This window comes from Centrocercus urophasianus, unplaced genomic scaffold (genome assembly GCF_019232065.1).
Source record: "Centrocercus urophasianus isolate 14NV4802_14NV808 unplaced genomic scaffold, USGS_Curo_1.0 seq_1123, whole genome shotgun sequence".
Classification (NCBI taxonomy): domain Eukaryota; kingdom Metazoa; phylum Chordata; class Aves; order Galliformes; family Phasianidae; genus Centrocercus; species Centrocercus urophasianus.
Genome location: NW_024884280.1, coordinates 8,815 through 22,943, shown reverse-complemented (window position 1 = coordinate 22,943; position 14,129 = coordinate 8,815). Strand labels below are relative to the sequence as shown.

Here is a 14,129-nt window from a genome sequence, read left to right as displayed (position 1 = left end):
CCGTTTTTGGAGTGCATGATGGCTCTCTTGATGAACTCCACCACAGATTGGCAGCGGTCTTCAAACTTGGGATGGCACCACAGGCTGAAGGTCCCTGCCAACAGGACACAGGAGTCTCACATCACCGGGGAGCTGCTGCTGGCTGCAGGAGATCCACACTCGCCCATAGGCTGGGTGGCAGCTCCCAGTCAGCTCTGCAGCCTCAAACAGGGCACGTTCAGCTTCAATGGCAAGCAATGAGACTGCAGAGCAGGAAAGCAGGCCCCCTAGCTGCATGCAGATCCCTACATAGGCTGAAGCCTCTGGCCAGACCTTTCTGTTGCATGCAAGCAGGCACTGCCTGCTTCTTGCACCAGGGAGCAGCACTCCCTGCTACAGAGCTGCAGCCAAACCGTAGGTCTCCAGCATCATATTCCTGCCCAGTGGTGTCGTGGATGAGCAAAAACATTCCTGGCTTTGCAGCATCTGGAAGAGGCAGCGCTGCACTCACAGCCCACAGCCAGCAGAAGGGCTGCACTGAGCTCACAGCACCCAAAACGTGCTTCTCTCTGCACAGCTCCATCCTGCTTCACTGGGAAGACCCCCAGGCAGAGCACTGGAGGAACAGGAGTGCCCACTGAGCACTGGGAGCCAGCGAGCTCCGATCTGAAGGGTCTGAAGCATCACCACCTTAGAGGTGGCAAGCAGATGCAATCCCAGCAGGGTCAATGCACAAACACCAGCAGCCTCCCTGGGCTGCCTGCTCAGCTCTCCTATTAAAAAAAGACAAAAATCCCAATTTCTTGCTCACATCTACCTGAAACCTGAAGGTCGAGCAGTTACCTATTCACCATTCCCTCAGCCCCCACCATTTCTCATCCCCATCGGTCCAGCAGAGTGCTCAGCTCTGCAGTTTTCCACTCTGCTGCAGCACACTCAGCACGAGGCCATCGCAGCAGGGCTGAAGCCACTGATGCTGCTGCAGGGATGCAGCTGGAGCAAAGGGAAGGGCGCCGCTGCGGCTCCTTGAGCTCAGAGCACCCCAGAGCCACCCCCAGCCCTCACCTCTGTAGTGCTCCATCCTGGTGTGGTGGGTGATGCCCTGCGATCGGAAGCTGAGGCTCAGGATGTAACGGGGGTCAGAACTGTCCCGCACCAGAAAGGATCCGTCTGGTTTCCCTTTCAGCTTCATCTCTGCGTCCTCCCAGTTCATGGGTCCCCAGTACCACCCGCACTGCAGGAACGAGACAGGCCACGTCAGCAGGCTGCTAGTGAGGAAGGACTGCAGGCACAGCCAATATCCGCTCTCGTTAATTCACTTTTATACCTAAATTTAATTTCCTGCTTCTATTCATCCCAAGCGTGGACTCATTGCTCCTGGATCACAGAATCACAGCATTGTAGGGGTTGGAATGGACCTGCAGAGATCATCGAGTCCAACCCCCCTGCAAAGCAGGTTCCCTACACCAGGTCACACAGGTCGGCATCCACCATTGCATTTACCACCCAGAAGTGGGGAAGGAACACGAGATGCCTTCCTTCACTCGCCCAGGACCTCACTGGGGGGTGTTTTCTGGTCCTGCCTCAACTTTGTGCCCCCAGCCAGCTCCAAAAGCAGCTCCCAGAGGGCTGGAGCAACCTCTCCTGTGGAAAGGCTGAGGGTGTTGGGCTTGCTGGAGAAGGCTCTGGGGAAAACTCACCTCCCAGCACTTACAGGGAGCTTATAAACAGGAGGGAGAGCGACTTCTCACACAGACTGCCAGTGATAGGACAAGGGGGGGACGACTTTGAAGTGAAAGAGGGGAGATTTAGGCCAAATGTGAGGTGGAAATTCAAGACTCTGAGGGTGGCGAGGCTCTGGCTCACGGGCTGCCCAGAGAGCTGTGTGCCCCATCCCTGCAGGTGCCCATAGACCCAGATGGGGCTCCATGCAGCCTGTATAGGGGTCAAACCCTCTCAACCCAAATCATTCCACTCACTCACAACACGATTCAAAATGCAGAGCCCTGCCCCACTGCCCTTCCCTCCCCACATCTCCCCATGCAGATCCCACCTTCTCCAGCTCTCGCAAGCTGGCTGCAAAGCTGCTGGAGTCCGGGCGGTACAGAGGGCACTGGAGGTGAGGGGTGGGTTGGCTGGGTGCTGCTTCTGTGGGTCGGAGGGGAACGATGCGGGGGAAGGCATCTGCAGAGGGAGGGACAGCACAGTGCAGTCAGTGCTGAGCTGCTCGGGCCCCAGAGCGCTCAGCTCCCAATGCAGCAGGCAGAGGAGGAAGCTGGACTGACAGACAGGAGGACAGCATCCTCGTGAGGTGTCAAACAGCTCTTCCAAGGTGACTCAGCACCTTCACCTGCTGTTTGCTGTGCTAGCTGGGAGGGAAGGGAAAAGCACCAAAGGAAGGAATTAACCCATCCCAACACAAAGGGCCAATTAAAGGTCCTTTGGGTCCTTTAGGGCAGGAAACCAAAGGGGAAGTGCAAAGGAAGCCCCAGAGCTGCTCTGACCTGGGGCGTGGGGCGGAGGAGGCGGAGGCAGAGGGAAAGACTGCAGGGAAGACCCCATCGGACCCACTAGGACAGATGTAGGCAGCGTCCCACTGATATCATCTAGGAGAGAACAGAGGCAAGAGGCATTCAGATGAAAGGAAAGCAAGCGAGCTCTGCGCTGCTGGCAATGAGCAAACTGGCACTGAGCACCGGAGGGGGAGCAGGAGATGGAGCTTGTGATGCTCCACCAGCTTGTGGGAGCAGCCCAGCAGCCTGCACCCTTAAAGCAAAGGAGTTAGTTAGTTACCTCCATGCACACAGCCTGCAGCACAAGGCAGGTGTTTAAAGCAGGTTTTGCCTCCCTGGCACACGCGATGTGCGCTCAGCAGGGCTGCCATCCTGAGCACAAAGATGCTTAGCAACCACGCCAAGCTCATGGTCCCCAAATTGTGAAGCACAGCAGGGACCTACAGAAGATGCTGATGCTATGGAGGAGCAGCAAGAAACGCTGTGGGGCAGCAGAGAGAAGCCCTGCACCCAAACAGACCACGTACCCAGCAGGCTGAGGCTTCGGCGCGGAGGCGGCGGTGGAGTCGGGGGGTGAGGGGAGCTCAGTCCTCGCTGAGAGATGTCCACGTCCACCAGAGACACCGTTTCACCTGGAGGATGGCAGAGGGAAAACTGTGAGCACCAGGGGAGGCAGAGGGGCAGGGGAAGGGGCAGCAGATCCCGTCAGCTCTTGGTCAGGTTTTGCATGCAGGTGACTCGGGTGGTTTAAGAGAAATACATCTCAGCCTGCAGGCCATGAAGGGATCAACTCCTGACGTTCACAAGGGAGTGGGATAGAGCCTAAAGGCTCTGACCTCGGGACAGAGCCTGGGGAAAGCAACGATATGAAGACGTCCAAGGTAAAGTGGGAAAGCTTAAGTTTACTCCAAAATAGTGGGAGACAAAACGAAGCCATCAAACCCCACTTAAAGCCTCAGCACTGCACCAATAAAGAAGCACTGCCAACAACCAAAGTGCCGCTGCCACAACGGAGGCGTCGGTCAGAATTCAGCCCAACCAGCTGCCAGCCACCAGCAGCACCAAGATCTCTGCACCCACAGCCTCAGAGACCACTTCAACCCCCCCAGATGTGCTCCAGCAGCAGCAATAGCAGCAGCAACAGCAGCAGCTCCCCGACCTCCTGCAACCTGCCCTGACACTCAGCCTAGGACAGCACTGACTCAGCTTCCTCCTGCCTGTGAAAGCTCTCTGCCCATTAATCAGTATCATTAGAGGGGTATTTAGGTGCAGTCCTTACCCGAGGTGCTTTCCCCTGGGGCTCTGTGGGTGTAGATGCACACGTGTGCATGCAGATGCTCTTTCATTTCCACACCCTGCCAACAGCATCCAGGTATGCTGGGCTGCTTCAAAGGAAGCTGAGAGGTGCTGAGGTGCCAGCAGGTGCAGGAACTACAAACCCTACGCTCCCATCTTCCCCCAGCAACAGCTGATAGAGCAGGAGCAGCCCTGGCTTTGAGCAGCCCTGCTGCTCAATGAACACACGTGGCACCCGGGAATCTGCCTGAATCCTGCAGCGCTCAGCACACGTTGCCCTGCAGAAGACCAGAGTGCAGCCCCTTCAAATCCTTACCTGTGAAGAGGGGGCTGAAAACAACCGGGGAAAAGGCACTTTGAGTTCTTGTCAGTCTGTGTTTCCTGTTGGAAATACAAAATAATGGGGGAGGGGGATGAAATCATGAACGGGCTTCATTTGATCTTTTTCGGGCTGGGAGAACCCTCAGCAAGATGCACCCAGCCTGCAGACAGCAGCACGTGCTGATCCAACCCCTGGAGCAGAGCTCTGGTTTAAGTAGGACAGCCAACCAGCAAGGCCAGGGCTCCGTCCTGCTGCTAAGCAAATCTCTGGCAAGGTGATTAATCAAGTCTTAGGAAAGAAAACCCCAAGCAAGTGTGGTTGCTGGAGCCAAGAAGCTGTTTCACAACAGGCAGCGCTGCTGCTCCAAACCCAACACTGTGCCTCAAACACACTGCATGATCACAGGCACTTTGGGAGCACTCTGCTGAACCTGGAGCTGAGGGAACTCATCTCAAGATATAAAAGCTCATCCAACTGCTTCCTTTTCAGGTCTCTCGTGCCTGTTTGGGGGTTCAGCTGCTCCCCAGCTCCCAAAGGAGGACGGTTCATCGGCGATCAGCCACGCACTCCTCAAAAACAGACTTCAGACCAACACCTGCAGCAGGATGAGAGCTGCCCTCGCCAACCAGAGCCACGCAGCACAACCACAGCCTTCCCACACCACCATCGCACAGAGATGAAGTACCAAACAAGGTCAGGTCGGCCCTCCAACTCAGAAGCCTGGGCTGCTGAGCCGACCGCAGAACCACTGCTAAACCTGCACCAACTCTGAACTGCAGGTGCAAGAAGAGCAGCCCCACGGATGCAGCTTTCAGAGAGAAGCCTTACACTGCAGCACAAGGAGCAGCACTGCAGCAGCTCTGAGCTCTTGGGCAGGAGGGCACTCCTGGAAAGCTCTGCCTTTTCTGAGGCCCTGAACCACAACAGCTGCTGCATCAGGCACCTTGAAGTAACCTTTGGTAGAACAGCAGCACTGTGCTGACCAGGGAAAAGCACAGCAGCTCCGTGGCTGTGATGGAGCTGCTGCTGCTTTTGTGCCCCCTGATCTCAGGGCTCCCATAGACCACAGGTTACCATTAGGGACACCCTGATGATTGGATGGGGCGATGTGGGAGGACTCGCATGGTCTCCATGCACTGCTGAGCCAAACCACGTGTCCTCTGTGATGCAAAGGATAAGGGCCAGCTGTCGGCAGTGCCAGGCAGTGACTGGTGGCTGTGCCCCTCCACGACAGCTTGGCAGCCCCACACCAGGGGGACACAGTGGCCATGGGGTGCAGAGCTGGAGGGAGCAGCTCAGAATCCAAACCCTAAAGGGGATGAGGTTGGAGGGAACCTTACAGCCCACTCAGTTCCGAGCCACGCCACAGCCTGGGTGCTCCCCAAAGGCTGCCCAGGATCCCATCCACCTGCAGGGATGGAGCACTGCATTTTGCTGAAGCCACGGAGCCCAGCAGCACCGCGCAGAGCTGCGGGATCAGCACCTCCAGCATCCCCAGCTGCGACCCCCAGGGAAGCCCTCTACGCCGCAGGAAGGCGCGCAGACCCCCGTACATCCCCCCAAAAGCCGCTCTCCTGCTTCGGCCCTGGGGCTCCACGGCCCCTCCCGCACCGCCCGCGCATCCTGCCCCCCCAGCAGCCCCGAAACCCGGCTCCGTACCTGCCCTCCTCCTGCCCGCGGCCCCGGGCCCCTCCGCCGTCGCTCAGGCTGTGCGCCGAGGCCGTCAGCTCCGCTCCCCGCCGACTCCCTCCGCTCCCGTCCCCGGGGGCCGACCCTCCGCTGCAGCTCTTGGTGCGGAAGAGGCGGCTCAGGCGGACCCGCAGCGATCCCTTCCTTCCTCCCGCTGCCCCGGGGCCGGGCCCGGCTCTCCGCGCGGCGGCGGCTCCGCGGGGCGGCTCCTGCGGGTCTGCGGCGCCGGGGCTGCCCGGCTCTTCCTCGGAGCAGCTCTCGGCCTCGTCGGGCTCCAGCGCCTCGAGCACCAGCAGCGCGTCGCTCGTCTCCTCGGCGGCGGGCGGCCCGAGACACGGGCAGGCTGCGGGGCCCTTGGTTCCCAGCGTCGGGGGCCGCAGCCCTAGGGCCGCCAGCTGCAGCTCCAGCCCCCCCGGCGGCCCCCAGCCGCCCCCCGCCGCCACCGCCGCCGCTTTGGGCTCCAACGCGCAGCGATGCCGCGGGCACAGCAGCTCGGGGCCGCCCGCCGGGCCTTCCCCGCCGCCCGCCTCCTCCTCTCCGGGCCGGCCCTCGGCGGCGTTACGGAACACCATCAGCTGCGGCGGCGGCCGAGCGGCCCCTCCCGGAGCGGGGACGGGGAGCGGCAACCGCGCTCCGCCTGGGCCCGGCGGCCCCGCAACCGCCGCGCCGCTACCGGGGCCGCCGGCCGCCCCCGCCTCCGGCCCGGCCCCATAGCCCAGCAGGCGGCTGAGCACCCGGTAGGAAGCCGCGGCCGCCGCCTCCCCGTCGCGCAGCTCGACGCGCTGCATCGCTACGGCCGCCGCATGGCGCCCCGGGAGCGGAGCGGTCCCGCCGCCCCCCGCACGGCCGCCGCCGCTCCCTCCTCCACGGGCAGACCGCACGTGGCCACGCCTCTCAGCTTCCGGTCTTGGCCACGCCCCTTCACCAGGCTCCAGTCCACTATCCCCGAGGCCACGCCCATAAAGCACACGGCCACGCCCCCTCCAGGCGCCGCCCATCGTCTGCGAGGCCACGCCCACGCTCTAGAGGCCACGCCCGTGTCTCTTGAGGTCACGCCCACGCCCTTCAGGCCACGCCCCCTCGGCCGAGTGGGGAAATTGAGGCACGGCGCTGCCGTTCCTGCACCTTCGGTTTCCCCTCTCAGCCAGGAGGGAACCGGACGCCCCCCATCCCGGGCCGCACGCTGCCCTGCGTGCCCCCCCTCCCCACTTCCGTCCCTGCCTGTTTTGGGGGCTCTCAGCATCCTCTGAAGGGGAGAGGGGGAGCAGGATTGTGGTATGCTGGGTTCTGGGACACTGGGATAACAGGATGCTGGGATGTTGGGATGTTGGGATAACGGGATGCTGGGGGGATGGGAAGCGGGATGTGAGGATGCTGAGAGCAGAAGTGCCGAGATAATGGGATGCTGAGATAACTGGACACTGGAATAACAGGGTGCTGTGATGCTGGGATAACGGGACGTGGGGATGCTGGGATGGTGGCATCACGGGTTTCTGGGGTACCGGGGTGCTGAGATGTTGGGATACTGGGATGACAGGGCAGTGGGATGCGAGGATATGGGGCTGTGAGGCTGTGGGGCCGGCACCCGGTTGCCATGGCGGCCCGTCGGGATGCTCTTCCGTCACGGCCGATCCGGGGCGGGGGGGGGGTCTTTGAGCTCCCCGCGGCGGAACCGGAGCCCGACGGCAGCACCGGGTGGGGGTGGGGGGGGGACGGGGACGGGGGGGTCGGGGCGGTCGGAGCAGCGCCGAGCGCAGCGTGGGGCCGTGACGTCTGCGAAGGAGGAAAACAGGCGGCGGTCGGAGCGCGGCTCGCGGGCACCGTGCCACCATGACCCCCCCGGGGGGGCCGCCGCTCTGGGGCGCTCCGGCCGCCTTCCTTCTCCTCCTCTTGCTGCTGCTGCTTCTGCCGCTGCGGGCGGGGGCTCCGCCGCCCCCCGACGACCCCCCGACGGATCCGCGGGGGGACCCGGAGGGTTCCGCGGCGCTTTCCTTCCTGCGGACGGGCGACGCGCGGCGTTTGGCCCTCACCAACTGCAGCCGCAGCGCCGCGCTGAGACCCCCGGGGCCCGACCCCCCACCGGCGCTGCGAGCCGCCCTGCGGGCCGCCCCCGAAGCTCTGACCCAGGCGGCCAATTTCCTCAACATGCTGCTGCAGGGCAACGACCTCCGCGAGGCCAGCGTGGCCGAGGACGTGGAATGGTACCAGGCGTTGACGCGCAGCCTGGCGGGGGGGCATCCATGGGCGCGCCGCTCCCTGCTGGCCCTGGACGCCCACCCGGCTGCCCCCTCCCCCCGCCTGGTGCTGCAAGCCACGGCCGTCGACGGGGAGATCCACCTTCGGGACGTGTCCGCGCCGGGGAACCGCAGCTCGGACGGCGAATGGGTGGCGGAGCTGCGGGAACGGCGCGGTCCTCCGCTCCGCAAACGGGTGCTGAGCAACGACCTGCGCTCCATGGAGACCCCCAAGTGGCGGCGGGGCGATGGGTACGTGGCGGGGCCGGGCCACGTGCGGTGGTCGCAGCCGTTCCTCGAGTGCCGAGATGGGAAATTCGTCCCCGTTTGGGCCGTCGCTCTGTCTGCTGCCTTCTATGGGCTGAAGCCCGACCTCAGCCCCGAGTTCAAGTGAGTGAGAAGGGGGAGTGCGGGGGGGGGGAAGTGTGCTTGTGTGCATGCATTTGTGTTTGCGTGTGTGTGCGTGTTGGGAAGCGTGTTTGTGCAGCTGTGTGTGTGTGTGCACGTGTGTGCATGCGTGCATGTGAGACTGCATGCATGCGTGTGCATCTTTGGGGATGCTGGGAGACACACGCGTGTTGCTGTGCATGCACGTGTGTGCAGTGCTGTGCACGTGTGGATGTGAGACCCTCCCGAGGGTCAGGACCTCTCCAGGTGGCTCTGTGTCCCCGCACCCGGCTCTGCCACCGCTGTTTGCCCCCCCTCCCAACCCCCCGGTTCCCGTGTGCCCCCTCCCGGTCTGACCCCATCGCGGTTTTGTAGGGGAGCCGTGCGGGTGGACATCGAGCTGCGGGATGTGGGCATCGATCAATGCGACAGCGGGACGGGGTGGTTCGCGGGCACCCACCGCTGCGACCTCAACAGCACCCAGGTACCCAGACCGCACCGATCCCAGCATTAAACCCCCCACTTCCCAGCACCCACCCCCACCTTCTAGAACCCTGTCGGATCCCCTCGCGCAGTGGGGCTGCCCCGCTCCCCCCTCCCCCCGTCGCACCGTCCCCGCTGCCCGTCCGTCGGTGCTGATCCGCCCCCCCCATCCCCCCCGCCCCCATCTGCCGCTCCCGCACCGCTCTGCGGTTTATTGTGCAAATCTCCCTCCCTCGGCAGCGCCGTGGGGTGACCCGGCTGCCACCCGCGTCGGGACAGCGGGGACCGATGGGCGGAGCATCCCCGGGGGGGTTGGCGCTGACCCCCCCATCGGCTGCCCCCACCCCAACTCAGAGTTCGGGGTGGTCCCAGCGGGTCTGAGCGGCGTCCCGACCCCCGGAGGTGCCCCCCGTCCCCCCCGACCGCGTGGATTAGGGGCCGCTCCGCCCCCCCGGATTAGCAGCGCGCCGCATTAGGTGTCCATTTAGGTTTTAGGGGGGGATTTGGGTGCCAGGCTTTGACTTTTAATTCCCAAATGTTTAACCGCTGCGTTGCGGGGGAGGTGAGGGGGGGGGGGGAATCGGCTGTCACCGAGCCGCCGCAGCCCCCGCTGCCCTGTGTGGTTATGAGCGCAGTGCGGGACGACCCCGCAGAGCAGCCGTACCCCCATCCCGCAGTGCATCCCGCAGCAGAACCGCGGCTTCGTGTTGGGGCAGTACGCGTGTCGCTGCAAGCCGGGCTTCTACGGGCTCAGCGGCGGGGCAGGTGCGTGCCGTGCGACCCCCCGACCTCCCCCCAAAGCCCCGCAGGGCGCACGGGGCGATGCTTTGGGACACCAACCCCCCCCCCGTTCCATCCGCAGTGCCGCCTGAGGATGCCGCTCGCTTGGCGTGCCGCCGGTGCCGGGAGGGCTGTGCGAACTGCCGGGACGATGCGCCCTGCGAGGTGCAGGAGGATCGCGCGTTGCGTGCGGCCGTGCTGTGCTGCCAGGCGTGCTGCATGCTGGCCGTGTTCCTCTGCATGCTGCTCGCTTATCACTGCCGGCGGAGCAAGGCGAGAGCAGCGCGGGGTCCTCACGATCCCACCTCCTCGGGCGCCCCCCAAATGAGGGCCGCCCCCCCTCCGGGCCCCGGGAGCTGCTGATGGCCCTCTGTCCCCGCAGAGGATCCGGGCGTCGGGCGTTGTGCTCCTGGAGACGATCCTCTTCGGGTCGCTGCTGCTCTACTTCCCCGTGAGTGCGCGGCCAAATTCCTCCCCTGCTGCCCCCGCACCTCCCTGCAGAAAGCCCCATAGACTGTGGGCTGCACCCTGCTGCCATGGGGCACAGCTGGGTCCCACGGGGCTTTGCCGTGGGTCAGGACTGGCGCCACGCAGGACACTGCACTGTCGGCATTGCCGTCACAGATCTGACAGCTGTGGGCAGAATCTTCTTAGGAAACCAAACCTCCTTCCTCCTCCCCATGGCCGTGGGACCCCCGCCCAAACCCCCTCTGTGTGCCAGAGAGCAAAGGCTGGGCTGGGAGCCCTGCCGTCCCCAGGCTGCCACTTGCCGCGGCCTTTCCCCTTTCTCCCCGACACCTCGGGATCTGTGCGCTGAACACGGGCACGGCTCTGCAGCCCCGCACCACCTCCACCATCCCCTCCCCCTCCCGCCCCAGGTCTTCATCCTCTACTTCAAGCCCAGCACCTTCCGCTGCATCGCTCTGCGCTGGGTGCGCGTGCTGGGCTTCGCCATCGTGTACGGCACCATCACCCTAAAGCTGTACAGGTAATGGGGAACGGGGGGGGGTCCTGCTGGGATGCTGGATGAGGTCCGACCCCACGCTCACCCCCGGTGTCCCGCAGGGTGCTGAGGGCGTTCCTGGTCCGTGCAGCACAGCGTGTGTCCTACACGGCCAGCGGGCGCGTGTTGCGGGCTCTGGGACTGCTGCTGCTGCCCCCGCTGTGGTTTCTGGCAGCGTGGACCGTGGCAGCATTGGAGAACGTCGGCCGGAACGTCCCGCTGGTGGTCCGTGCGCAGACTGCCCGAGGGCTGCACTTCTCCGTCTGCAGCCACGACCGCTGGGATTACATGATGGTGGTCGGTGAGAGACGGCTGAGCGCCCCCTCCCCGGGTGCCCGCAGCCCTCCCCGCTGCTCCGCGTACCCACAGAGGTGCCCATGCCGTGTGCTTTGTCCTGCAGCCGAGCTGCTGCTCCTGCTGTGGGGCAGCGCGCTGTGCTGGGCTGCGCGTGCGGTGCCTTCCGCCTTCCACGAGCCGCGCTATATGGGCATCGCGCTGCACAATGAGCTGCTCCTCTCGGCCGCTTTCCACGCCGTCAGGTACGGTGCGGGATGCCCACGTGGCCGCAAAGCATTCCTCTGCACCGTGGATGTGGGGTTGGAGCTGTGGGACCCCGCGGTGCCTCCTTCCCCCCTCCAGGTTCATCGCGGTGCCGTCGCTGCACCCCGACTGGATGCTGCTGCTCTGCTTCGCCCACACCCACGGCACCGTCACCGTCACCCTGGGGCTGCTTTTTGTCCCCAAGGTAACGCACGGCCCTAAGCCCGCGGCTATGGGGGATGGGGAGGCGGTGGGGTGGTGGCTGTGGGGAGGTGGTGGATATGGGATGATGGCTATGGGGAGGTGGCCCGTGGGGTGGTGGTGTGGGATGGTGAGCGGTGGGGTGGTGGCTGTGGGGAGTTGGGCAGTGGGGAGGTGGGATATGAGGAGGAGGGCAGTAGGGTGGTGGTTATAAGGTGGTGGCTATGGGGTGGTGGTTATGGGGAGGTGGGCAGGGGGGTGGTGGATATGAGGAGGTGGGTAATGGGGTTATGGTGGTTATGGGGAGTGGTTATGGAATGGTGGCTGTGGGGAGGTGGGATATGGGGAGGTGGGCAGCGGGGCAGTGGTTATGAGGTGGTGGCTATGGGGTGTTGGGTATGGGATGATGGCTATGGGGAGGTGGCTATGGGGTGTTGGGCAGTGGGGAGATGGGATATGAGGAGGTGGGCAGCGGTTCTAAGGTTGTGGCTATGGGGTGATGATTATGGGAAGGTGGGTAGTGGGGTGGTGATTATGAGGTGACGGGTATGGGAGGTGGCTATGAGGAGGTGGGATATGGGGAGGTGGGCAGTGCAGGTGGTTTATGGGGAAGTAGGCAATGCAGAGGCGGTTATGGGGCGGCGGTTATGGGGAAGTGGCCGCGGGCTCCGATGTGTTTGGGGCTCCCTTCGAGCTGCCCCGCCGCAGTTCCTGCACGCCGGATCGCCGCTGCGGGAGGAGATCGCGGCGGAGGTGTACGAGGATGAGGTGGACGCGCGGCGCTCCGGGCTGAGCAGCAGCATCGCGTCCGCATGGAGCGAGCGCAGCTTCGACCCCGATGACATCCGGGTGGGTGACACGCTCGGGACCTTCTTTTGACGCTCGCTGTGCCGCCCCGCACAGGAAGAGGTGCCTGTTGCGATCTTTCTCCTGATGCAAAGCGGGGGGGCCGGTGGGAGGACGGGGCTGGGCGGTTTCCCTTCGCGGGGACGCGGTGATGGCGCATCGCGGGGCGGGGCGGATCGGACGGGCGCGGCGTCGGGTCCCGGTTCGGTCCCGTCGGACGCGCTCCCCCCCTTTTGTCCCCCACACCCCCAGGAGGAGCTGAAGCAGCTGTACGCGCAGCTGGAGACGCTGCGGACGAGGCGGATGGCGGCCCGCAACCCGCACCTCCCCGCGCCGCCCCCGGCCCGCAGCTCCGGCAGCCGCCGCTCTTCGTCCAAACGGCCGCACGACGGTACCGGCGGGGGGGGACGGGAGGGGGGCGGCCAGCTCCGATCCCGCAGCTCCGAGCATCCGGCACAGGACGCGGCGGCGGGGGGCTGCGCGGAGCCTTCCGACAGCGAATCTCTGTGCGCCTCTCCGCTGCTGCCCAGATCGGCCAGCGCCCAGCAGCTCGGGGGGCACGGGCAGCCCACCCGGCTCCGCGCGGTGCTTCTGCAGAAGTCGCTGAGCGCCGGTGCGGGCGCGGTCACCCCGTCCTCGGGACCCTCGGAGCAGGAAGGGGTGTCCCTCTGCACCTCTGCAACCCCGGCCGCGGCCACCCCCCCCCCGCCCCGCTGCCGGACGGGGGTCCCCCCCGTGATGCTTCCCCCCCGGTTGACAGCAAGGGGACGAAACGCGTCACTTACGCGCCCGTTAAAAGCGTCAGCGCGGACGGCCCCCATCCCGCGGGGCGGGTGCGCGTGGTGGTGAAGAGGACCCCCCCGCCCCCCCCCGTGCGCTACCAGAGCCTCCCGCACCGCCACGGGAACAGCGCGGAGCCTCCGGGGCCGCCTGCGGGGACGGCAGCGAAACCCGCGTCCCCCCCGTCGGAGTTGCGCTCCGCTCCCCCCATCCCCGCCGAGGTTTGTCCGTGGGAGCTGCTCCAGGAGGAGATGCTGAGGCAAAAGCAGAATAGCGGCCAATCTCCGACCTCCGACCCCCCCGGGGACACGGCGGGGACCCCCCCGAGCCTCAAGCCGCCCCCACAAAAGGCTTTCAGAAGTTTGGGGTTTGCCATCAGAGCCATCAACCGCTCCAGAGCGAAACGCAGCCTGAAAGAAAGCAGAGAGAGCAGCGATCTGAAACGGGGACGTGAGCAGGAGGAGGGTGGCGGGGGGGGGGCAGCCCGGTCTGGTAGAGACCCCCCCGCCGCCCCCAGCAGGGAGCAGCCCAGATCCCAACCTGCGGGATGGGGATGTGGAACCCTCTCAGTGCATCACCGCCAGCTCTGCATCTGAGACCCCAATGATGGGGGACAGCGAGGGGACGGCAGAGGGACAGAAGGATGGTGCTGCCGGGGGGGGCACGGGCGCTGGTGAGGGTCCGATGTCACCCTCGGTGGCCATGCAGCCCTCTGGCACTGACGCCCTCTGTGTAGCACAGAGTGCAGGGAGCGCGGGGCCGAGGGCTGAGGTCTGTCCCTGGGAAGCACTGAGTGCCCCGGGGGGGTCTGCGTCCCAGCAGGAGGGAACCGGGGGGGTCCCAATGGTGGGAAGCAGCCCCACGAAGGCGCTGGGGAAGGGTGGCAGCCAGCCTGCTGCTTGTGGGGGGGGGAGCGAGGGGCTGCCCACCAGGAGCAGGAGTGCAGAGGCGGGGGTCTCCCCATGGGACACAGAGAGGGGGGCTGGGGGGCAGGGAGGAGCGCAGCTGGATGTGTGCAGGGTTCTCAAAGGGGACGGCAAACCCGGGTGGAGGGGGACCGAGGAGCACAGAGCACA

General features: G+C 64.9%; 2 protein-coding genes across 2 annotated transcripts in view; one reads left to right on the top strand and one right to left on the bottom strand.

The window, feature by feature from the left end:
• Window positions 1-4: 4 nt before the first annotated feature.
• Window positions 5-6,587, bottom strand: LOC122155393 (suppressor of cytokine signaling 7-like; the record flags this gene model as incomplete). Its single annotated transcript, XM_042809226.1, has 7 exons — window positions 5,770-6,587; window positions 4,105-4,169; window positions 3,020-3,124; window positions 2,484-2,585; window positions 2,033-2,163; window positions 1,045-1,213; window positions 5-94 (listed from the first exon to the last, which is right to left on the bottom strand). Coding segments are annotated over exons 1-7 (1,480 nt in total), but the record flags the coding sequence as incomplete, so codon positions are not given.
• A 1,357-nt stretch (window positions 6,588-7,944) lies between these two features.
• LOC122155395 (probable G-protein coupled receptor 179) overlaps window positions 7,945-14,129 on the top strand; it is a 7,847-nt gene continuing 1,662 nt past the window's right edge. The window contains 13 exon segments of the mRNA XM_042809228.1: window positions 7,945-8,423; window positions 8,796-8,904; window positions 9,581-9,668; window positions 9,766-9,956; window positions 10,066-10,134; window positions 10,562-10,671; window positions 10,749-10,987; window positions 11,087-11,225; window positions 11,326-11,431; window positions 12,136-12,276; window positions 12,526-12,981; window positions 12,984-13,523; window positions 13,525-14,122. Of these exon segments, the coding sequence (XP_042665162.1) occupies window positions 7,945-8,423; window positions 8,796-8,904; window positions 9,581-9,668; window positions 9,766-9,956; window positions 10,066-10,134; window positions 10,562-10,671; window positions 10,749-10,987; window positions 11,087-11,225; window positions 11,326-11,431; window positions 12,136-12,276; window positions 12,526-12,981; window positions 12,984-13,523; window positions 13,525-14,122 (3,265 nt within the window).